The 25,893-nt window shown below is 47.7% G+C and overlaps 1 protein-coding gene across 4 annotated transcripts in view; it reads right to left on the bottom strand.

Moving 5' to 3' along the window:
• Positions 1–25,893, bottom strand: part of IGSF3 (immunoglobulin superfamily member 3) — a 93,171-nt gene that overhangs the window by 23,616 nt on the left and 43,662 nt on the right. For 2 of the 4 annotated variants that reach the window (XM_064588572.1, XM_064588573.1), the window contains exons 3-8: positions 15,417–15,794; positions 12,961–13,371; positions 8,287–8,676; positions 6,823–6,882; positions 4,055–4,456; positions 22–426 (exon numbers count right to left, since the gene is read on the bottom strand). In XM_064588572.1, coding sequence (XP_064444642.1) covers positions 22–426; positions 4,055–4,456; positions 6,823–6,882; positions 8,287–8,676; positions 12,961–13,371; positions 15,417–15,794 — 2,046 coding nt within the window. The remainder of the gene's footprint in view (positions 1–21; positions 427–4,054; positions 4,457–6,822; positions 6,883–8,286; positions 8,677–12,960; positions 13,372–15,416; positions 15,795–25,893) is intronic. The other 2 variants (XM_064588574.1, XM_045896869.3) reach the window with 2 other exon arrangements.

Raw genomic sequence — 25,893 nt, 5'->3', positions numbered from 1 at the left:
CCCCCGCGCCCAGCCCCTGACCTGGCTGCAGCACCCTGATCTCCAGCAGGTTGGAGGTCCGCTCGGCCAGCCGCGTCCAGGTGTTGTTGTAATTCCTTCGCCACAGCTCGGCCACGCACTGGTACTTGCCCGCCTCCGTGTCACTGGCCCGGCTGATGCTCAGGCGCACGTTGTTGCTCGACTCGGCCTTCTCGATGGCCGTTCGCGTTCGGAAGCTGGAGGACCTGTCCCCCCACTGGATCCCTCCGTCCCGGGTGAAGGTCACCAGGTCATGGAACTCGAGGGTGCCTACCGGCTGGAACCGCCACGTCACCGACACGGGGACTCTGGCCGGGTAATGGGGTTTGATGATGCACTGCAGGTCAAAGGAGTCGCTGTAGGTCACACCCGGCGTGCGGGAGATGGCTGTGACCGCAAAGCCTGTTTCTGGAGGGAGAGCAGAGAGACTCCAGCTAGGGGAGACACCTGGCTTTCTCAGGGCAGCGTGCCGCAGTGATGGGGGCTACTGGCAAAGCTAGCGGAGCAGAGCCAAGGCTCTGGGTCTCTCTTGATGCCCAGGCCAGGGTTACTTTAGCTCTCATATGGAAGCACGAGCCCAAAGACAGAGGCCAGACGCAATTCTCCTTGAGCAGCACTAAGCAAATCCTTCCCAATGACACCTTCATGTCCATCTGCCTCCCAACAGCCCCCTCCCAGGGAGTGAGGTTTATAGGCAGAGCCATTCCCAGAAGTCTCGGGATCCCATGCTTAAATAGGAGAAAAAAGCCCCCAAGCCAACTTCATTCATTGCCTGCAAGGTGGACACAGCCCCCAGCCCCGACGCCTCCTCTGTTGGTCTGCAGCGCATTGGGGCTGGAGAAGGGGGAGGCGGATGGGAGGACGTGTCTCATGTTCCCAGTGGAGGCTTGCTCACCCATCCTTTTTCCACTTTCCTTGTGAAATCCAGGGGAGATGGGCAGTGAGGAAGCCACAGCAGGTGGCCTGACCTTGAGCAGGTGGGGACCTGGGGTGAGGTGGGCTTCTGCCGTCACAGTACTCCTTACGGACAGGCAGCTGACCAATCCCTGATACCAACTCCTCAGCGGGGGTTACCTGAGTTCCTTCACCTTGAAACACTACTTAATATTAATACATTGGTTCTGCTCATAAAACTGGGACTTACTGAGCGCCATGTGCCAGGCATGGTGCCAATGGCCGTGCTCATGCCACACTTCACCAAGTCCTCAAAATGACCTTGTAGGACAAGAAGGAGCACCATCCGTTTCTTAGGGATGAGGCAGAGGCACGGAGAGGTTATATAAATTGCCCACGGTCAAGCTGCTTGTCGATGGCAGTCAGGGCTCTCATCAGGTGGCATTACCCACGGGAAGTGGTTAAAGGCAGAGACCCTTGAGCCTGATGCCCGACTGTGACACTTTCTAGCTGTGTGACAGTGAGCAAGTTACTTCACTTCTCTCTGCCTCTATTTCCCCATCCGTAAAATGGGTCCTTGTGGGGATGAAATGAGTTAATATTTGCAGCATACTTGGCATGGAATAGTACCCGGCCCGTGCCATGTTTTGTTAAATACGTCGTTAGCTGAAGAAACAAAATACACATAAAGGAAAGTACTTTAAATTCTGTGGGTAAAAGACCAGGCACAGAATGAATCTTTTGGCTTTGTGTAGGGAGGTTAAGTCAGCAAATAGGTCGGCATAATTTGCTGAAAACTCTGGATCCTTAATTTGGATTTCATAAGCTATCTTTATGTATCCTTAAAATAAAAAAAGTTAAGACCCAGAGACCCATCCTTAAGCCTGAAGTGGTTGTGATGGTCACTTGGACCCCTGCATGCAGTATACGTTGCCCTGAGGGTGGTGGAACATAGGACCTCAGGGAGAGGACACGCACCAAGGGTTCCTGGCCTCGACACCCGAAGGGGAGAGAGCTTCTCCAGGCAAGGGACTCTGTCCAGACTTGACAGAGCACACGCCATGATCATGGTGCACAGAGCAGCCAGCTTACTCTAACTGAATGATCACGATGGTCCAGGGGTAGATGGAGGAGGTACCCACCTGTTATCGCCCCGGGGTGCCTGCTGAGAGCGAGCCATATGTTAACTGCACCAATATGAAAACTCGTGTGGGTCACAGGCAACCTGAACCCACGGTGCCCTCCACTCTCCCTGCCATATCCCCTTGGGCTGCCCTGATTATGGCTTTGGCCAGAGGTGCCCCAGGGGTAGAGAACAGGGAAGCAGAACCAAGCCCCAGAATCCCGGGTCAGAGCCCCTGGTGACCCTGACTGTGGGAACCACAGACACATGGTGAGGAGGAAAAATCTCAGGGGATTAGCGGATTCTGTGAGGTCACCTCTAGAGAAGCGCTCCTGATGAATGCTAACCACTCCTTGGACGTCCCTAACCTCACAGTATGCGAAGAATGCCCGTGACCGGACAGCCAGAGGCTTCCCCACAGGTGCCATCCCCAGGTCCACACTGGTGCTGACTGAGCCGGGCGGCAAACTCAACCAGTGGACGAAGCTTCCACAGACAGAAATCTGAGCAATACGATGACTGCAAGAAGCAGGACCAATCCTGGGGATTAAGCTTTTAGAAAAAAGATGTGTAATTCTAATCTTGGGTGGGGAGGATAGAGTACTTACTCTGTTGAGAGCAAAAGCAGCTGGGGCTGCCATCTTTACGGGGCTGTGTCTAAAAGCACCACCAGCTCTACCTGTGAGGAGAGTGGGCAACACAGTCCCAGGGAGTGGGACACAAAGCCACTGAGGACAACTGATGTCACAGCTGTCCTGATAAACAGGAAGACCTAACAAGAAAACAGGCAGCAGACTGGCCTTTTACAATTTAATATACTGATTATATTAGGCAGATAAACATTGATAGAAGCCTCCTTAACTGCCCCGTGAGAAGCAAATCTAATTCTCTGGTTTTAGCAAAATCTCAAGGTATCTTAATTTCATCCTAATGAGGAAGTGGCTTTCCTAAGGACGTGACTTACGGAGGACGAGACAAAAGCACAGACTTTGAAAAAAAAATTTGAGGGCGCCTGGGTGGCTCAGTCGTTAAGTGTCTGCCTTCGGCTCAGGTCATGATCCCAGGGTCCTGGGATCGAGTCCCACATCAGGCTCCCTGCTCTGCGGGAAGCCTGCTTCTCCCTCTCCCACTCCCCCTGCTTGTGTTCCCTCTCTCCCTGTGTCTCTCTCTGTCAAAAAAATAAATAAAATCTTTAAAAAAAAAAATTTTTTTTGAGACACTCCTGGCTTCCCTGGTCCAGATTCTGGGTCTGTCATTTAAAAGCTGTGGTCCTGGGCAAATGAGTTAAGCTGTCTCACTCAGTTTCCTTGTAAAATCGGGTTTAGCTCTTGGCTAGGTGAAGATTCAAAGGGACAATTAAGCTTAAGTGCTTAGACTCAGCCAGGAACATAGTAAATGCTAAATAAATGGTGAAAGGGGGATTTTCTACCCTTGTCTGCCCTGGCCTGCAGGGCAGGAGAGCTTGGGGGCAGGCGAGAGAGGCTCTGCTCTGGGGGGCCAGTTTTGGCAGTGACCACATCCTTCCACTCCTGGGGGTGGCCTCGCTCCCCCGACCAGAATTCTTCTAACTTCACGCCTACCACGCGGACACAGAAATAGTGAGCACCCCCCAGCTGCCACCAGTCCCCAGGGGCCCCACTGTGCACCCCTGCCCCGTCAACCCTACCTGCACTTCGGTAACGGTCCCTTCAGTTAAATCTTTCGGAAGGTGCCATCCGTTTCCTGCCAGGACTCTGATAAAAGTCGGGGTAAGGTTCTTGACAGGGAAGCAGTCTCCCCACAGCCCCACAGAAAGACTGCCAGATTCTGGGGGCACCTGGGTGGTTGTCGGTTAAATGTCTGCCTTCGGCTCAGGTCATGATCTCGGGGTCCTGGGATAGAGCCCCGCATTGGGCTCCCTGCTCTGTGGGGAGTCTGCTTCTCTCTCTCCCTCTGTGCTCTCTCTCTCTCTCAAATAAATAAATAACATCTTAAAAAAAAAAAAAAAGAGAAAAGAAAGACCGCCAGATGCTTACTTACCGAGAGCCGTGATGGAGATGGGGGTGCTGGCCCGGCGCTCCCCGACGATCTGCCACTCGCCGTCCACAGCCCGCACCCATTCAGTCACGTGGCATTCGTACTGGCCCTCATCCTCCTTCCTGCTGTTGAAGATGCCCAGGCTGAACGAGTTGGGCTGCACCTGCTCCATCTGGACGCCCCCAAAGCTGCTGCGCTCCCAGTAGGACGCGCCGGGCTGGACGGTGCCATCCCGGTCTAGCCACATGATATTGCTACGGCGGTTCTGCCGGTCCACGAGCTGCCAGACGACTGAGAAGCGGCCCTGCGGCCGGCCCGCCATGCGGATGCTGCAGGAGAAGTGCAGGTTCTCACCCTCCAGGATGACGCTGGCGTTGCTGGCCACCTCCACGGAGATGCTGCTCTCTGGGAAGAGGGACAGAGCACCACACTGCGGCTTTCTGGCCCCTCCTGCACCCTCCCCGCAGACGTAAAAAGGAGAACGGGTGCGGAGGTCATGCTATGCAGGTGCTGTTCCCTTGGAGAATAAAAGCCCTCTGACACTCACTGTTGCAAGCCCTGGCTGGTTCTGGGCACTGCTCCCCAGGATTTTAAGATCCATAACCTTGGAGGCCTTTTGCTGGGTACCAGGACAAAGTGTGGGATAAGGAGGGTCTAAGACCTGAGGCTGAATCAGAACCTCAGAAACACAACACGATGACCTTACACTTGGGGCATAAAGGCATTTATCAGAGAATCTGTTCAGCTAGGGTTCAAGGATTTTTCAGCTCAGGAGTTTCTGTAAGCTGAGTGACTCGGGAATTCTACTTCACCTCAATCTTCCCGCCGTTCAGTGCTAAATGCTGAACGTCCGTCATGTGCCCTTAGAGCTCTTCAGGGCAATATTAGCAAGCAGCCCCAAAACAGAGGGGTGGGGAGTAAGCGTTCATCCTTTTCATTAAGCAGAGGAACATACCAAGGCCACCGGCTCTCCATCCGGCCGCCCACATTCAGCCCTGGTTCCACTGCTTCAACCTTAAAACCTCCTGCCAGTCGAACTCTGGGCTAAGGATCCACTCACTCCCTTGGCTCCTTTCCTACTCACTTAGCTCCATGACGTCACTCAATCGAATTACTTCAACTCTACGTGCCTTCTTCTATAAGATAGGGACGGTGGTATTTATATTGTGCAGTTTTTTAAAGATTAAAAAGCAAACAAGACAATGTATATAAATCACCTAACACACAGGAGGTTTCCAAAAGGTGGTCACCGTGATCATGATTAACTTTACTATTGCCAATAACTTTTGTTTTGATAAACATCCTGGATGTTCGAATCTGCCTTAATTATGCGTACATTATTTTGTGTAATTATCTATACTGAGTTTTAAAAAACGCACAAGAATACAAAGTACCATAACTAATTCGGCTTCAACTTTCTGGGTACCACCCACATGAAACACAACAATTTAAAATCAATCAATTAAATCAAATCCCAGATTCAGAGGCATATCCAATCACGGAGGGCGGACCAGCAGACACCCATAACCATGCATTTGAATCGATCTCTTCTCCCCTATATTTATCCCACAGGCAGAAACAGACAAAGATGAGCACCGAGCCCCGGCAGGTAGTTCGTGCTATGGTGAGAATGCCTGCTATCCATTCTGCACTGGCTTGTTCCACGTGAAAAATCCGTCTGGACAGGGTGGGAAAGAGGAATTTTCCCAGGAGGGCAACCCCCCCCAGGAGCCATACCAAGATGATTTCTGGAGGTGAGGAGGCTCCTGCTTAGCCACTATCTACAGCACTAAGAGGCTAAAAGCATGGATTTGGAGGCAGGCAGACCTGGGCTCTAGGCCCAGGTTTTACTGCTTCCTAATTCTGTAAGCTTGGGGTTCTTCCTTAACCTCCCCACGCTTCCATTTCTCATGTGCAAAACGGAGGCACTAAGAGTTCCTACTTCTTGGGGTCACGACAGTGACAGTATTGGAGGAGATAACTATGTCTCATTATCATCCTCGTTACTAATAATTCCTCTCTAGGTTACGGACTCATCCCCAGTATGATCTTTCCATGTGGGGAATCGAAAGGACCACTCCGCATCGGGGATAAAAAAATCCCTTCGCTTGCCTCCGGCAGAAGAATGACGTGCAGGGCGTCCCTGCCATTCCCTACTGTCGCCCCAGTGAACTCTTCCAGAAGCCCTGGCTGGGTTACGATGGGGGCTGCTGCTTGGGGCTCTGCTGCTCAAGCCAGCCAGGAAGAACCGCAGGGGGAGATGTGGACCCCTGAGAAGAGAAACCAGGCCGGTGGACTGGGCAAAGGCAGATACAGACCCAGTGTAGCCTTGCCTGTTAAGACTAGATCCGAGCGTCCCCGGGCCTGAGAAAAAGGCAGCCGACAATTTAAAACTCTCTGGATTAAGCGAAAACTAGGACAGACTGATGAGAATCTGACTGCATGGGCACCAGTGAAATTTCCAATCAGGAGGCGGGCAATGTAGCACAGACTAAGCGCAGAGCAGTGGATCTGGAGTGAGAAGCGAATGTTCCTAATGCCACGCACGCTCAACCACTAACGGAACTGGCTGGGCCACTTCTCTGCACGGTGCTCTCGCTTCTTCATTCAGGGATGGATATGATTTGGGCCTCTACGGGGATGTCAGGGGTGGGAGCAGAGAAAGAAGTGATCTATGCAGAAGTACTTGGGCTCTTGGAAGGAAAAGCGCCATTAAAATCCAAGGTATTATCACCATTCCCGATGTGATCATTGTACTTTGGTAGACTTACCCAAGTGGCCTTGGGGCAGGATCTGGTGGTGCTGAGGGACTTTAACTACCCAGTTATCTGCTGGAAAAGCAATATAGCAGGCCACAGATCATCAAACAAGTTCTTGGAAGGGGTGGGGGGAAATCTCTTAAGTACAAAAGATCTAGGGGAGTAAAACAGCGTGGCTGCCCTTCACTGGATCCTTACAAAACAACGAGGAATTAGTTGCAGATTTAAAAGGAGAGAGTCCATGGTTAAAGCAAGCACAAACCGACAGGAAACAGTCAAGAGAGTGGGCATTCAATTCAACAATTTCAACTCTACAAATACTCAGCAAGCACCTACCCTACGCAAAGCACCATGCTAGGCATTGCAAGGAAAATTTTTTAAAAAGTCTAAGAAACAAAATAATTTTGAGATAATTAGGTGTGTGTGAGAGATTTCAAAAAATAAATAAGTAAGTGCGAAAGAAAGGAATCCTGTTGGTGAGAAAAGAAAGAAGTGGCAAAAGACCCCTATGTCTAATTTTTCCTTCTCGCTTGAGGAGAACTATATTAAAAACGTAAAAGTGTAAATCAAAACGTAGAGGTAACCTTTACAAGGCTAAGGGAAAGAACAGTTTGAGCAGCTGAGAAAAGGTTAAAGGTTAGTTTAAAAACTTCACTGTCTTGTTTAAATTCAGGGCATGGTACACTTTAATTCTCTTTTTACTAAAAACAGAACTATGAGAGAACTGAGATGTTAATAACATCCTGAATCTAGGGAATGAGTAAACCCAGTAGGAGCAAACTCAGGTAGTGCCCCGAGTCCCCAGCCACAACCGCTCTCCACCCAGACAAGGCCAGCTTCCGTGGAGACAGGAGCCCAGCCATAGCCTGGGAAACCGGCTAAGCTTTAAGAGGAAGGCTATGCTCCAGGAAGACAGGAGAGGTCCCACCCACTGACTTTTGAAAACACAATTTCAACAGGGAAGAGACCCTTAGGGAAATGGCAACCCTTATGCCCAAAAACCCCAGACAGCAAATCTTTTTAAATAACGTGCTTTATGATTGAACATTCTCCCATAAAAGACCAACCCTCGTAAGTAAGATTTCAAGGTAGGCATCTGCCCACTTCTGGGCATTTAATTCCCACGTGGGAGCAAACAGCCATTCCTGGATTCCTGATTTTCCTCCAAGCTGAGCAGGCGCGGCTGGCGTTTATAGAGGGCTGTTAACGCTCGGCTCTGGGATGCCCCTTCCAGCCTGCAAACACACCCCAATGCTCTGCATGACTGGGGGCGTTGCTAAGTGTGGGAAGGCGAGCCGGAGAAGGGAGAGAGATTAACGGATTTCTCTGCCAGCGTTGATTGAACCCTTGAGTTCCACGAGCCCTGCCCTCCCCTCTGCCCACACAGCTCATCTGTCCCCCCGACTTCTCTTCAATGATGCCAGCTACAGACCAGACCAGGGGGAGGAGAAGGCGGCAGCATGTCTCTCTACTTACTGATGGGGAGGACTATGATGGGGATATTCTTGGGCCGCTTGCTCTCCTTGTCGATGAACTCCCCGGTGACCGTTTTCTCTCTCTCTGTCACACGACAGTTGTATTTCCCGCTGTCTTCCTGGCGGAGGTGGTAGATCTTCAGCACAAAGACACCGTCGCTCTCTTTAGCCACTTTCAGCTGGCCCCTGGCTTCCCGATGGGCGAATTCACTGTTGAGGACCGGCACGGCGTTAGGCCCCATGCTGGCAATGAGTGAGCTGTTGAAGGCCCAGGAGACGGCAAAGTAACGGTCAGGAACGTTCTGAGCCTCCAGGATGCATCTGAACTCCACCTGCTCACCCACCGTGTACAGCCGCTTCTCTGTTTCCAGTCGAACAGTGAACTCTTTGTCTAAGAAAACAAATAACAAAACGGATGCATTCTGGGTGAATGCGGACCCCACCCCCCACCCCCGGCTATCCCAACTGTATCAGCAAATTCCCATTACCCATGCGTTCTGTGTAGTCCTAACCACAGGAAAGGCACCTCCCCACTTGTCTTGGGAGAAAAATCCAACCCATGCCCAGGGGATCTGAGGACTAGAGAAACTCCCGAATGTCACAGAGCGAACTCAAAGGTAGCTAGACCCAGGCAGTCTAAGGGGCTTGCCATCCCAGTTGGGACAGAGGGGGCTCTGTTTGCAGCCTGTGATGCCCTGGATTAGACCCCCAGAGGTCAATAAGGAATATCATTCCTGACATCACTTACCCAGGTCTAGCCCTGAACTGTACTCCTGGAACTCCATTTAAGCAACAGGACTACAAACATTTTCTGCAGATGTGGTAGGACCCACCCCCACTGAGACGTGAGAGACAAAGTTACACGGTGGCCTAGGCGCTGACCCCAATGCTAAGAAATACTCAAAAATGTACCTATAATTGAGATATGTTCTCCAGCCCCATGTGCACACTGGAAATAAGACACAGGTAAGATAATCTCTAACAAAATTCCGCAAAGTGAAAGCAAATGTCTCTCCACCAGTCACCACCTGTCAGATCAAATCTCGAGAAGGAAGGGGACAGCTGCTGCCTCAGTTTCCCATTCCCCAAAGGCCAGTCCTACGAGGTAGGAGTTGAAAGGAATGGGTTTCACTCTGCCACCCTAGCCTAGAGGAACACACCCACAGGGAACTGTGCCTGTATTATCTGCCAGACAGTGGCTCTGTGGTAAACCCAATTACAGTCACTTGACATCAATGATTTAAAAAAAAAAAAAAAAAAAAGCACCCCTTCCACATAAATGGCATGGAAGACATGCAAATGGATGCCCGAGACCTCAGAACTTTCCATTTCCTCAGAGTTAGGCTGGCTACCACTGTGGCTTTCTACTTGTGGCAGCCAGAGACTCTTCTACTCTCGTGGGACGATCCCCAATGGCTGGGTGAAGCCTTCCCATGCCCAGGTTGAAGACCCAAGATTTACAGCGAACCACCTCCTTCCTGTAGAGCAACTGGTCCTTGGTGATGATACCCAATTAAACCTCTACAAATTGCTTTATGCTTTTTCCAATGCCCCCTCACTCTTCTTCAGCTCCCTGAAGTTTGGCTTCTGGCCCTTCTCCCACACTTCACTGACTTAGCAAATGTCACCAATGATCCGCCCATCCCCACCTACGCCATCACACCAAAGGCTTCTCTCAAGCAGGTTTCTGGACCCGCTCTCCGCCCTTGGGTTCCATGACGCCTTCCTTCCTGTTTCTCCTCTTGCTTGACTGACCGCTAGGTTTCTCTCTCTTTCTCACTCAGACCTGCTGTTGTCCAGGGCCCTTTGCAATGACTACCCCATGGGCTTCCCCCCGGCCCTCATCCCTCCCCGGTTCAGCACGGACAGTGCTCTATGACTGAGCATCTCTGTACGATTCTGCATGAAGGATGGACCCCTTGACTAAAATTGACAAAAACAGTAGAAAAGACAACCAGGGCTGCCACCAATGGGGAAGCAGAGGCTTTGAAGCAGGACTTGGCACACTCTTGATACCTTTCCTTCCCCCTCTCTCCCTACCCCGATGCAAGGAATCACCCAGAGCCCTGGCCTCAGGGTGCCCGGTAGGTAGATTCCCGTTCCGTGGTGGTGCTCCCCATTCTTCCATCTCTAACACCCACTGGCCTGCTTTCCAGGCACTGCCGCCAACCCGCCCTGGCCTTATAGCTCTCTCCTACCTTGTCTCTCCACAGCAGGACCGACCTGCTTCATCAACCTCCTGCTGGCCTCCGTGGTGTTCTCCTTCTAGAACCCAGATCTCATTGTGTCACTCCTTGCTTTAAAATCTCTATTTCCCCCTCCCATTGTCTGCAACAGTGATTTTCAAACATTCCTTGGAGGGGGCAGGGGAAAGGGCAGTTTCTCCGTGCAAAATCTTTTGTTGCCCAATATAGAAAACATTTGGTTGAGGCAAGCGAGGCAACGCTGTGGCCCTCAGCATGCCTTCCTCCAGGACCTCCTGGCAGGCGCCTCTAAAGTGCTCTTAAGATCCCAAGAAGGACAGCTTGCAAACACGGGGTCTATGGAGTCAAGGCCGAGCTCCACACTCCAGCACGTGGGGCTTCAGACCTCCTCTCCTTCCTCATCTTGTCACTCAACCTCTGCCCACGCCGGACTCCTCTCTGCTGGCCAAACACAGGACACATTTTTGTGCCCTTATGCTTGTCCCTCTGCTGTCTCCTCAAGCTTCAGACTCAGTTCCACTTAGCAAATTAGCTGCTTTTCCTGGATTTGCCTTCACTCTCCCATCCAGGGAAAACTTCAGGTTGCAAGAGCACTTCCTAGTCACTGTGTCCCAGGGCACTGTCCAGACAGCAGCACCACAAACCTCAGCACGCCCCACTTAGCCACCAGCCTTCACAGCTGCCCCTTCCCGGAACGCAGGCCCCAAGAGTTGTTCATCTCGGAATCCCCAGTGGCTCTCGCCAGACCTTCACTGCGGCAGAGACTTACTGAGTGTTTACCGAAAGGAACTAAGGGAAGGGCCTCAAGATGGGGCTGCAACTGTCGAACCTGAAAAGCTCGGGGGCACAAAGTAAAGTCATCCACTTTATTTTTTTTTATATCTAGTTTTCCCTTTGCTGGCTTAGTCTGAATACATTTGCTGGGCAAATTCAGAAAGTCCTAATCCCAAATTGGTAAGATTAAAATAAAGAAGATTAACTGATGCCACCTTCTTTGAAAGCATTAAGATTCAAAATTTGGTCCAGACTTCTGAAGCTGATCGTAAAGCCATCCAGAAAGGGAAAGGATAAAGATGAAGTGTCTTCCCTAGATGTCTTAGTACTGGAAGATCCAGAAGCTGCTAACTGCTCTGGGCCCGACAGAGCAGATAAAGTGCTCTCTTTCTGGGAGCCGCCCCTTCTCAGAAAAGCCCATCAGATGTCCAGGGAATCCCTTCTGCCCTATTACCTGCAGAGCTGTGCTGGACAATGTGGGCAGTGGAAGAATCACCTGGGACGTGTACTGGAAATCCAGCTTCCCAGGCCCCCCAGCCCCACCCCAGGAGCCTGATTCAGGGATCTGTACCATTAGGTAAGTTGGAAGCACTGCTCTAGAAGGACACAAGAACAAGTGGGAGAAGACTAGGACCCCTGACTGTATGTAGCAAAAGGGACAGTGAGGTCAAGGTCAGGTCCTAAAGAGGAGACCCCCCCCGTACTGTAGCTCATCTCCCACAAACCACACCTCCAACTGTAGCCCCTCACTAAAGGTGAGGAACAACACAGGAAGGTTCTCGGGCCACTTACTGCACCTCGATGATGACACAACGACCAAAGCCAGGGCACTGAAGGCTCGTGGAGAGCCTGGCCCTGACCAGCCAAGGCAGCCAGCGACAGGGGTCAGCTCTGATCTGGAGCCTGGCTGCACTCAGGGGCATGGGGCAGTCAGAGATTGTGGGGGAATAATACAAGGAGTCAGGGAAGATCTCAGCCCACGGTGCCACCATCTTCTCACCCCAGCTATAAACATGTCACTCAGCCTCCTCAGGGAACCCCTTTTCCAGGTCTTTCACTGGAGAAAGCCGATACTTGCCAGGCTGGCCTTGACAACCCGCCCTGTGACTTCTCCCAGGGCCCCACCATAAAGCAACTGCCCTCGGCATCTGCCCCACCGCCAACTTACCTTGCAGACCTTCTGAGGGACCCTGAAGTAATACGTGATAAAGTATTTTGGAAATTATAAACCACCACATATCTTAAGACATAGTGTTAATACAAAAAATAATAATTTAAGCCAAAGTATCCCTAGATCATAATTTCAAACCTCTGATGGAAGGCTCATAATCTCAAATGTCTTCTACAAATGAAACAGGACTGGTCCCCGAAACAGGTAACATCATCAAAGGGGACAGCCACTGTGGACCCAGTTCATCAGATACAAATGGTTTATGTGAAATCTCCTAATTTTTTAAAATGAATTTGTAATTCAAGAAAAAATATAAAATTCCACGTGGGTCCAAGAAACCATGCCTGTAAGCCAGATTCGGTCTGGCCTGCTCCTCTCCAAGACTCACTAGAAGGTCAGATCTTAGTTAGGCTCCCTCTACATTCCTAGTACCCTCAGAGGTCACCAGAGAAGAAGTCTGCACACCCTCCCGGCGTCAGACAACCCTCACCACCAGGTAGAGAGCGGGCACAAGAGAGAGACTGACCCGTGGGCTGGACGTTGACCACGGTTCCCTCGGAACGCTTTCGGGTCATGGCATACCACGAGCCGTCCGGGTCCTGGATCCACTCGGCGGCCTCACAGTAGAACTCGCCCTGGTCGGAGGGCTGCAGGTGGAAGACGGTGAGGCGGAAGGTGGTGCTCCCCAGCTTGTCCAGCCGCACCTCCCCCAGGCTCTGCCTCTGGGCGTACTCGCTGCTGGAGTGCAGCACGAAGTCTCGGCTCAGGGAAATGACCTCCGCAGGCTTCTCGCCCCCTCGCTGCCGGAGCCAGGCCACAGATAGGTGGCTGTGCTGGAGCGTCTCCGTGGCCACCTCACACGTGAGCTCCAGGGGGTCCTGCTCCACTTTGTGCAGAGTCTGGGGCACGGCTGTGGTCTGCAGGGTGTCGGGGATCACTGCAACACAGAAATGTCCCGGCCGCCCGGTCACAAAGCCACAGAACCTCATCCTCGCGGCGGGGAGGGGGCTAGCCACCCACCCCCCACGGCCTTCAACAGTCACCATGAGGCCACGGGCGACCCCGGATGGCACAGAAACAGGAGCTGCCTGCTTGGATTTGGACTGCAATTTTTTGGCACTTACACTTACCTGTTTGGTATTTTAATAACACTTGGATAACAGGTAGGATGTATTTTGTTTCCCACAGTAAATGAACTCCCTGAAAATACCATGTAAAAAAGAATTCTCTTTTAGGCCAAATGAGATTTTGTTGTTCATTTTGGTACCGCGTCAAGATACTTTCACTTGGCTTCTGACCGATCTTCAAAAGGAAATTGTTCCTAGAAGTTGCAGTTTTATGTGTCTGTGCACCTTGCTGACTTCCTCCCCTTTCGCGGCCCCACCCCCACGTGTCCCCCCATCCAACTCACTTCAGCAATGCAATCCTCTAGCAAGGCTATGTTTGGTAGAGGAATCTTTGGTAGAGGAAAGCAACAACATCCTCAATTGTCTGGCGGGTTGAATTCTCCTACAATGCATGTGTCAGAGTGGTCGGCGCTGGAAGGAAGCCTCAGTTCGGGCATTGCCCCATGGCGCCTTGGTCAGAAATGTACTCTGGAGACTAAACACCCCCCTTCTCGGCCTGATGGGGTGTGATGGGGACACCCCAGTCACAACCAGTGCTGTCTTTTCTCAGTGCGTGATCTCAGGCCTGGGTTCTCACAGGCCTCCTGATGGGATGCAGACCGAGAGAAAGGAAAAGCAAGTTTGGCATGGGGTGGGGAGGGGGGGATTTCAGTGTGGACCGCACTGGGCTGCAATGTTCACCCACATGGAGGGTCAACAATATCAAGGCTGTTCTGTTTTTCTGCTCACGTCATAATTTCCAAGCATAATTGTGATAAAAAAAAAACTGGAAATTAAGCTGTAGGCAGAAAAACAGATGTGGAAAAATTAAGATGTGGGCACAAAACAGAACAGCCTTGATATCGTTGACCCTTCACGTCAGCAAGTGTGGTGGCCCACGGCCGTCCACACTGAAATCTGTGCCCTCCCCTCCTGCCAACTCCCTCCATCACTCAGGGAGCACAAGGGCCAAGGGAGAGGGCTGGTGCATAATTCCTTACTCATGCAGCCAGAGGACCTAGGGTCGGGCTCCGGGTATGAGCAAGGAAGGACCTGCAGGTGCATTTGCTTCCTGATTCAGCAGTGCCCCAGGGGTCTCAGAGCCCCTCCACTGCCCAGCGGTTTCGCTTCTCTGCTAGCTGATGTCATATGCTCCATCTTCGTCCTTTCTTCAGACAGATCATCAACCACAAATGTCCCTGCCTTCTATTTTCATATCCCCTTTCGCCAGCTACAGGGTCAGTTAACCTCTGAATTCTTGACATCTGCACTTGATCCTTCATAAGTTTTAGCCTCAGCCTTCTATTATTTACAAATGAACCCACAACCTTTGTTCACTCATGCTACTGGTTAACCACTAAGATATCTGGGGAGCTTTGGATTTTTTTTTGGTTTTTGTTTTTGTTTTTGTTTTTTAAGTTAAATAAAGTTGCACTAAAAAAGAAGTGACTCAGTGATCTGGACTCGGTGTTTATTTCCTCCCCTCCTCCACAATCCATATGGTAAATCCTCATCTTTCCTCCCCCACCCCCCCAACGCTGTTTGGAGGTGAGGCCTCTGGGAGGTGATGAGGTCATGCAGGGGGAGCCCTCGTGAATGGGATTAGTGCCCTTATAAAGGGATCTCAGTGAGCTCTCTCATTCCCTTTCTGCCATGGGAGGACACAATGAGAAATCACGAGTTGGCAACCCAGAAGAGGGCCCTCACCAGAACCAACTGTGCCTGCCACCTTGACCTTGGGCTTCCAGCCTCCAGAACTATAAGAAATAAACACTTGTGGTTTCAGCCAGCCAGGCTGCGGTATTTGGGTATAGCAGCCCGAGTGGACTTACTGGGTGGGGCGGGACACTGGCCATGGGAAACGTCATCTCCTTACCCACTAGGTTCATCTTGGCACTGTAACTCCCAAAGTACCGCTCATCCGTGTTGGGCGTGTGGCACTCATACTCCCCGGCATCCCGGGCCTGGAGGTCGGTGATGTGCAGCAAGGCTGAGTTCCCCTGCACTCTCTCCACATAGATCTTCCCCCCGCGGACTCGCTGGGTGTAGATGGCGTAAGGGAAGGAAGAGTCCACCGTGCTGACGATTTGGACCTCGCGCTCTGGGGCGGATGGCAGGTAAATGGACCACTGGAAATTCTGCTCAGACGGCCCCTGGTAGCCACTCACGTTGCACCAGATGGTGATGTGGGAGCCCTCTGTGCGGTACAGGGGTCCTTCCTGGACGGCGACATGTCGCTGTGCCGACACTACACCTGTGGGGGACACACAGACATGCTCGCTTACTTCTCAGACCAAAATGCAGAGTAGGCAGCGATCTTCGAAAGGGTTTGTGATTTGTATGACATGATCATATAAACAGCTTGCTGGCCCCTTCTGAGGTGCTCTGTGATTTATAAATATTAATTAAAACACTCTGCAGTAAAGCTCTGTCCCTAATATGCATGTGTGGGAATCTGACCATGCAAAGTCGCGGTTCTGTTACTTATTCAACGGCTGAACCCTACGGAATTTCATTTAGTCCCTCTGTCATTTGTGTAGCAGTTTTATATCTATTTATTAATGCCGTTTATAAAGTTTTTAATAAAATGAGCACGAAACGTTGAATCCTCGACACCCATTCCATTGAAAACAAATAAAAGCAACCGTCCTGCAGTCTGGGCCTGTAGGTCGGAGGTAATCCTGGGGCCCTCGCTTTGGTGCTGCACCCTCCGTATCGGGGGTGGGGTGGGGTGGGCAGAGCCGAGCTCCTGCAGGCGACTGCAGCTTTAAGCTGAGTGCACACGAATGTGGAAGTACGTGCAGGGCCAAAGCATAGCCCTGCTGCCCAGATGCCCGCACACTGGCAATGGGGGGTGGGGGACTGACAGTGTAGACCCGCCCTTTGGGATGGGGGCTCTGATTCCCCACCAGTCCCCCTGCCTTCTGACTGGGCTATACTGCTCTGGGGTAGCCTCTGCCCGCCTTCTCCGTGTTCTTCTTAACACGGTCTCCCCCACAGACTCAGGAGCGAGGAAATATGATGAGTTTCATTTCTCATTCCATGCCTACAGTCTGAGCCCTGGAGCAGGGAGAAGGGGGCACACCCCCGTGGCCTTCCTTCCCCTCAGCAGCGGCTGGGCACGCCAATGAGGCGCAAGGGGCACGTGAGTTCCAGCCACAGCTCTGCCAGCAACTGGGACTGGCTGTGTCATCTTGGACAGGTTGCTTTTCCTTTCTGGACCTTGATCTCTTCATCTGTAAAATGATTTCTAAGAAGGCTTGGGAGTGGACCAGCACATACGTCAGGGCTGGCTTTGTCACTTACTAGCTGTGATCTTGGCTAAGTTACTTAAGCCTCTCTGGGCCTCAGTCTCCTCATCTGTAAGATGGGGATAATAATAATGTGTGCCTCACAGAGTTATCAAAAAGACTCCGTAAGATAACATCTGCAAAGGCCCTGCCACAGGGTCTAGCCCACAATTACTCTTCAGTATAGGGCTGCTAGCTAAAAACCCCTCCTGGCTGGAACATTCTGCAGCTCTGGATCCACAGCTCTGGCCAGGCATCACCCCAGGACATTCCAAGGGCCTCTTGACAATGACAGCATCTCTGGGCCACCCACCTCCACCCACAGCTGCAGCCCACTTCCACCGTCCATGAAAGCTTTCCCTCTCCCTCTCCAAAAAGGAATCGCAGCTGCCCTAATGTAAACCTGTCTGTCGGAGATCCAGCTGGTGAACAGCCAGGACAGCTCAAGGACTAGCAGGATGTAGCTCTAAAGCCAGTCCGGGGCTGCAGCTTGGGGGAGGGGGGCAGTGTTGGGGCCTCATCTACCAGACGACAGACTTCACCAGAGACCCTACAAGGAAAGGCCTGTAATTCATGGGGAACCTTTTCTCCCAATCAAAATCTTACCCGGAACCCCATCCTGGCTTCACGAGCAGAAACCGGGAACTGAACAAATGAACGGTGGGAACCAAATCAACAGATCAAAGTGGTATGTGAATTTCATTGGTCCATCCTGGTTGACAGCATTCATTACTACATCGAGAGTCACTGAGAAGACAGCTCATTAGTTATTTTCAGTCTGAAAATTTGGTGTATAGCGTTTTGACTATGTGTACTCTGTCTATGACAACTTAAAATATCTATATGGTGACATTCTGAATCAAATGTTTGCACTACTCTAGAAACACAGAACTCTGAAAACAATTTAACTACATGCATAACATTTAGGTCTCTTCGTATTTCCTTGTATTGTGACACAAAAGCCTCAACCCCTCATCCCCCGCCTCCAGGAAGGCTACTAGAGGCAAGTCAGGAGGAGCCAGCTTCTTCAAGGCACTACCTCTCCACCTTGGATCCACACTGGAATCACCCCGGGAGCTTTACAACATAGCAGGGCCTGGCCCCCACCTGCTGTAACTGGTCTGGGGTGCAGCCTGGGCATCAGCATTTCTAAAAATTCAAATGCATGGCAGGGTCGACAACTGCTGCTTTCACGGGTCTCTACATACTGGCAACCAGGTATCCAAATTTTAGAGAACGTCTCCTAACTTAAAGCTCTCGGTAGCTTTAAGCTCCTTCCTTCTGCAAAGACTCTCCATGAATTTGGGTCAAGAGCGTTTCATTCTTTTCCAGTGAATGGGCGCAGCGGAGGACCCGTCAGATCCTGGCTATTGTGAGGCAACCCGGGGCTTAGCCAGCCTGCATTTTCCTCACAGACCTTACGAAAGCGCTTGATTGTCAGATCACACACATCACCCCCTGAAAAGTAAACAGCGTTAAGTGGCCTCAATGAGCCAGGGCATCAGGGTCAAAATGACTTGTCCAAGCCAGAAGCAGGTTATAAACAGCCCCGTCAAACAAATAAATAAATAAACACCGGACTGGACTTGAACCACACACATTCAGCCGCACCTGTTCATTCGATATCTCCTTCATTTCTTTCCTGCCCCACAAAGGGCCTTTGACCCCTGAAAACAATGCCATTCTTAGGGAATGGACCCTAACACAGAAGTAAAAATTACCTTTTTCTTCTCAGTTGAATTCCCTTTCTACACCCCACCCTCCACATTTCCTATTCCTGGCACTGCCCCTCATTTCCCGAGACAGTGCTATGTATTCAAAGAGGCCCAGGTCCCCTACCTGGCCAAGGCATCCCCTGGCCTCACAGCCCCTTCCATCTCCCTTCTCAGCCTACAACAGAAGACTCCTCCCGGGCAGGGACTTTTTTATTATTATTACTTTTTTTCAGTTTAGACATTCCTATACTTTTTGAATTACTTTGCAATAAGTACACATCACTTCTGTAATTTAAAAAGAAAAAAACAAATATACACAGGATCACATATAACCATATAAAAAGGACTGGACGCAAAAGGCAGAAAAAGAGTGGAAGACAAAAATAAGAGCAAAGAACAAGGGCAACAAATGCAAAATAGTAATGCGTATAGTAGATACTAATCTAACTGTATCAGGAATCCCTCTAAATGTCAATCAGTGGTCTAAACATGCCAATTAAAAGACAGAGATTTTTAGAGTGGACCAAAACACACGACCCAACTGTATCATATCTACAAGAAATCCACTCTAAATATAAAGACGCATATGGATTAAAGGTAAATGGATGGAAAAAAATATACCATGTAAACACTAATCAAAAGAAAACAGGAGTAGCTCAATTAATCTCAAACAGAGTGGATTTCAAAGTAAAAAAAGTTATCACTGATGATGAAGGACATTACATAATTCTCCACAAAAACATAACAATTCTTTTTTTTTTTTTTTTAAGATTTTATTTATTTATTTGACAGAGACAGAGATAGCAAGAGCAGGAACAGAAGCAGGGGGAGTGGGAGAGGGAGAAGCAGGCCTCCCGCAGAGCAGGGAGCCCGATGCGGGGCTCGATCCCAGGACCCTGGGATCATGACCTGAGCCGAAGGCAGACGCTTAATGACTGAGCCACCCAGGTGCCCCAAGACATAACAATTCTTAACATGTATGCACATAACAACAGAGCACCATACTAGATGAGGCAAAAACTGATAGAACTGCAAGGAGAAACAGATGAATCCACTAGCAGAGCCGGTGACTTCAATACCTCTCTATGAGAAATGGACTGCTCCAAGAAGCAGAAAATAAGTAAGGACATAGCTGATCTCAACAACACCATCAATCAACTGAGCATAACTGACATCTGTTGACCACTTCATCCAACAGCAGCAGAGTACACATTCTTCTCAAGCTCGCATGGAACATTCACCAAAACAGACCGCATTCTGGGCCATAACACACACCTTAGCAAATTTAAAAGACTAGAAATCACACAATGTCTGCTCGCAGACCACAATGGAATTAAACTAGAAATCTGTAACAGAAAAATCACTGGAAAATCCCCAAACATGTGGGTATTAAACAACACACTTCTAAAGAACACCCGGATCACAGAAGAAATCTCAAGAAATATTTAAAAATAGTTTGAATTAAATGAAAATGAAAGCACAACTTACCAAAATGTGTGATATGCAGGCAAAACAGTGCTTAGAGGAAAATTCATAAAGTCAAAAACATATATTAGAGTGCTCACTTCGGCAGCACATATACTAAAAGCATATATTAGAAAAGAAGAAAGATCTCAAATCAGTAATCTAAGTTTCCACCTTAGGAAAACAGAAAAGGAAAGCAAATTAAGTCCAAAGTAAGCAGAAGAAACCACAAGAATCAGAGCAGAAATCATTGAAATTGCAAATAGGAAATCAACAGAGAAAATCATCAAAATCAAAAGCTATTCTTTGAATAGATCAATAAAATCAATAAGCCCCTAGCCAGTATGACTAAGAAAAAAGAGAGAGGACACAAATTATCTCATATCAAAAATGAAAGAGAAGACATCACCACAGGGCCCATGAAAATTAAAAGGATAATAAAGGAATCCTATGAACAACTCTGTGCCTACAAATTTGATAACCTAGGTGAAACTGATCAATTTCTTGAAAGACTCAATCTGTGAAAACTCACACAACAAATAGATGATTTCAATAGACCTATACTTATAAAAGAAATTGATTCAATAACTAATAACCTTCCAAAGCAGAAAGCACCAGGCCCAGATGAACAAATTCTATTGAACATTTAAGGAGAAAAGTATACCAACTCTCTACAATCTCTTTTAGAAAACAGAAGGAGATGGAACACTTCCTAACTCATTCTGTGAGACCAGCACAAACCTACTACTCAAACTAGACAAAGACATTAAAAGAAAAAAACAGACCAATATCCCTTATGAGCACAGATGCAAAAATCCTCAACAAAGTATTAGCAAATCAAATCTAACAATTTACAGAAAGAATTATATACCAAGACCATGTAGGGTTTATCCCAAGTATGCAAGGCTTGTTCAGTATTTAAAAATCAATTAATGTAATCTATCACTATTCAATAGGCTAAAAAAGAAAAATTACATGATCATATCAAGAGAAGCAGGAAAAGCATTTGACAAAATCCAACAACTATTCATCATAGAAAGTCTTGGTAAACTAGGAACAGAGGGGAATTTTTCCAACTTGATAAAGAGTATCTACAAAAAACTTATAGCTAACATCAGACTTAATGGTCAGAAACTCAAAGCTTTCCCACTAAGACCAGGTATAATGCAAGGATCTTCCCTCTTACTACTCCTTTTCATTATCATATTTGGAAGTCCTTGCTAATGCAATAAGGCAAGAAAAGGAAAATAAAAGGTACACAGACTGGGAAGGAAAACTGTCTTTGTTCACAGATGACATGATTGTCTATATAAAAAACCTAAGGGGGTTGACTAAAAAAACAAACCAACTCTGGAACAAATGGAATTTGAAATTTTGAAAACACAAAACCATTTACATTAGTACTCCCCAAAATTAAATAGTAGAAATGTAACAAAATATACAGAAGGTATATATGGAGGAAAGCTACAAAACTGATGAACAAAATCAAAGAACTAAACAAATGGAGAAAAATTCAATGTTCTTGGATAAAAGGACTCAATATTGTCAAGATATCAGTTCTTCCCAACTTTATCTACAGATTGAATGCAATTCCAATCAAAATCACAGTAAGTTATTCGTATACATCAACAAACTGATTCTAAAGTTTATCAGAGAGGCAAAAGACCCAGAATAGCCAACACTATATTGAAAGAGGAGAACAAAGTTGAAGGGCTAAAGCTATCCAACTCCAAGACTTACTATAAAGTAATGAAAACAGCATGGTATTGGAGAAAGAAAGGACAAATAGATCAATGGAGCAAAAAGGAGTCCCCAGAAATAGACCCCCATAAATACAGTTAACTGATCTTTGACAAAGGGGCAAATCCAATCCAATGGCGCAGAGATAGTCTCTTCAACAAATAATGCTCACATAACTGTACAATCACATGCAAAAAAAACCAAATAAACAAAAAACCCGAATCTAGACACAGACCTTATTCCCTTCACAAAAACTAACTCAAAAGGAATCGCAGACCTAAACGTAATATGCAAAACTATAAAACTCCTAGAATATAACATAGGAGGAAGCCTAGGTGAGCTTGGATATAGTGACGCCCTCTCACATACAACACTAAAGGTATGATCCAGGAAAGAAATAATGGATAAGTTTCGTTAAAATTAAACTTCTGCTCTGTGAAAGACAAAATCAAGAGGAATTAGAAGACAAGCCACTGACTGGGAGAAAATATTTGCTAAAGACACATCTGATAAAGGACTGTTATCCAAAATATACAATGAACTTTTAAAACTCAAAAATAAGAAAAAAACCTGATTAAAAAATGGGCCAAAGACCTTAAGAGACACCTCACCAAAGAAGATATCAGGGCGCCTGGGTGGCTCAGTTGGTTAAGCGACTGCCTTCGGCTCAGGTCATGATCCTGGAGTCCCGGGATCGAGTCCCGCATCGGGCTCCCTGCTCGGCAGGGAGTCTGCTTCTCCCTCTGACCCTCCCCCCTCTCATGTGCTTTCTCTCTCTCTCAAATAAATAAATAAAATCTTTAAAAAAAAATAAAATAAAATAAAAAATAAATAAATAAAAAAAAACAAAGAAGATATCAGATGGCAAGTAAGCATATGAAAGGCTGCTCCACATTAAGTCACCAGGAAAACAGAAATGAAAACAACAAAAAGATACCACTACACGCCTGTAAGAGAGGCCAAAATCTGGAACACTGACTACACCAAATGCTGGTGAGGACGTACAGCAAGAACTCTCCTTCATTGCTAGTGGGATACAAAACAGTATAGTCATTCTGGAAGACAGTTTGGGGGTTTCTAACAAAACTAAGCACACCCATACCATATGATCCAGCAACTGTACTCGTGGTATTACCCAAAGGTGTTGAAAACTTTCGTTTCTACAAAAACCAGCACATAAATGTTGGTATCAGCTTTATTCATAATTGTCAAAAGTTGGAAGCAATCAAGATGGCCTTCAGTAGAGATCAACAAACTGTGGTACATCCAGACCACAGAAGAGTATTCAGCACTAAAAAGGAATGAGCTTTCAAACCATGAAAAGACAGGAAGGAACTTTAAATACATACTATTAAGTGAAAGAAGCCAATCAAAAAAGGCTACACATTATATGCTTCCACCCATGTGACATTCCAGAAAAGGCCAAACTACGGAGACAACAGAAAGATCAGTGGTTGCAGCGGGTGGGGAGATGAATAGGCAGAGCACAGAGGATTTTTAGGGCAGTGAAAATACTCTGTACGATACTGTAATGATGAACACATTTTATTATACATTTATCCTGTGTACCACAGGAAGAGTGAACCCTAGGGTGAACTATGGACTTCAGGTGACACATCATAATGTGTCAACGCAGGTTCACCCCGGGTAACCAATGTACGACTCTGATGAGTGGTGTGGATAATGCATGAGGCTATTTACGAGTGGAGGCAGGGGTGTACAGGAAATTTCTGTATCTTCCTCTCGATTTTGTTGTAAACCTAAAAAAGTACAGAGAGAAAACACTGGGTAATAGGATGGCAAGTGATTTTTATGTTCTTCTTTATATTTTACTCCTCCCCACCCTTGTCCTCTGCAAAGAGTATGTACGAGTCATATTAAGTAGGAAATAAATTTAACCAAAAATAAAAATAATGTATGACTGCTGTATAAAATGTCTTCTGTATTGACTAGTATGATAGAATAAAAAAAAGTGTATTTGGTCTTTGTCCCTAGTTCCTGGCCCAGAGCTTGTAAAACCCTTGGAATTTCCTAAGGGATGGCAATGTCTTTTGTCATTCATAAAGAGCCCTTTTGGCCCCAAAGGAGTTATGCTAATGATTTAAGGCAGGCCTTTAGACAGTTTCAAGACAGCAGCTGGCCCAGCTTAGAGGGTTGAAATTTTCAACCCCACCCCACACACTCCAGGGAGGAGATAGGGGCAAGAGATTGAGTTCAATCACCAATGGCCAATGATTTAATGAACCATGCCTATGTAATAAAACCCCCATATAAAAACCCTAAATGACAGGGTTAGGAAAACCTCCGGGTCAATGTGCAGGGAGGATGGTATGACTGGAGAGGACAAGGAGGTTACCCTCCATACCTTGCCCTCTGCACTGACTGGAAATGCAGAAATGCTGGAGTAGGACTTCCAAGGCTAGGCCATAAAAAGACACCAGGGTTTCTGTCTTGCTCTCTGGGACCACATACACCATGTGAGGAGGACATCAAAGCAGCCCCCTGGGCAGGTCTACCTGAGGTCTCCCGCCAACACCAGCATGGACCAGGGCCACACTGGAAGTGGGTCCTCCAGGCCCAGCCAAGATGACTGTACCCCGTCGGGAGCCACAGCCTCAGAGCCACCAGAGGTAAGATGCTCTTGGATTCCTGATGCATGGAAACTGTATGAGATAATGTTTGCTGTTATTTTTTGTGTTTTTTGACTTTTTGTATCATTTTAAGAATTTTATTGACAACTGCAGTAATTACTGCTTTCACAGAGCGCACACAGCTTCTCCAATCAAAATCTTTTTTTAAGACTATGATTTTTTTTAGGGGCGCCTGGGTGGCTCAGTCGTTAAGCGTCTGCCTTCGGCTCAGGTCATGATGCCAGTGTCCTGAGATCGAGCCCCACATTGGGCTCTCTGCTCGGCAGAGAGCTTGCTTCTCCCTCTCCCACTCTCCCCTGCTTGTGTTCCCTCTCTAGCTGTGTCTCTGTCAAATAAATAAATAAAATCTTTAAAAAAAAAAAAAAGACTATGATTTTTTTTTAGAACAATTTTAGGTTTACAATAAAATTGAGAAGAATTTATTGCTGTTTTCAGCCTGAAGTTTGGGGGTACTTTGTTTTGCACCAGTATCTGACCAACACCTGTGAGTCCTAAAATTTAATGAAAAACTGTGTTCCCTGCCCATGTTATGTGTTTTCTAGAAAAGAGGTCCATAAATTTTAAAAAGATTCTGGAAAGCAATTCAAGGCCCAGAAAAAGAATTAAGAATATTGCTTTAGACAGTGCATGATCATTAGGACTGGCCAGGTCCTTTTAGATTTAGTTGTGACAGTTTCTAGTCACATAAACTAACACAACAGTATCTATCACTTAACTAGTTTTTTCAAGACAATGCATGTCCAAGGACGCTCTTTTTCCTTTGTTCCCAGATGAAACTAGACAGTTTCTAGTCACATAAACTAACACAATAGTATCTATCACTTAACTAGTTTTTTCAAGACAATGCATGTCCAAGGACGCTCTTTTTCCTTTGTTCCCAGATGAAACTGTCTAGTATGATTCAGGAGTTAGTGAGCAGGAGGGGTCACTGTGCCTGTGAAAACTACCTTCTTACGCATTTTTTTGAATACGCCGGGGCTCAAGGAACCCACATCTCTAGGCAAAGGATCCAACTGCTACGTTCAAGATGCATGACTGAGCATGTCAAAGTGTCAAAGGACCTAGCTCACCACTCCACTTCTGCCCTTCCAGTTGTGGCCTCTACAATCATCAAAGCTCCCTTCCGCACCCAGCTGGTACAAATTCTACATGCAACTCCGCCATGCTGGCATATTTCTTTATCCATACAATGGGAATAATGTAATGCACCATATCTCGATCTCACAGGTTGTAACCCCAGAGATCAAATAGTATTGTGAAAGCCACCCAATGAACATTTCAAGATTTCATTTTATTTCTGCCCACATGAGATAATCTAAAACCACGAAAAAAAATCTTTGTAAGTACAAGAGCGTAAAAGGAACATCGACGTTTAACTTTTGGCTAAAAATGCAAAACTGCATAGGTAGTAAAATTATGTTTAAAAAAATATTATACCTAGAAAACTGACCCCAGAAAACAACGATCCTGGGCTGAATCTTTGAGTGGTGAGA

Source organism: Mirounga angustirostris, unplaced genomic scaffold (assembly GCF_029215605.1).
Source record: "Mirounga angustirostris isolate CCGP_5_RB_7025 unplaced genomic scaffold, mMirAng1.0.hap1 SCAF_4, whole genome shotgun sequence".
Classification (NCBI taxonomy): domain Eukaryota; kingdom Metazoa; phylum Chordata; class Mammalia; order Carnivora; family Phocidae; genus Mirounga; species Mirounga angustirostris.
Note: the sequence above shows the minus strand (reverse complement) of the source record. Positions and strands in the feature narration are given on the sequence as shown.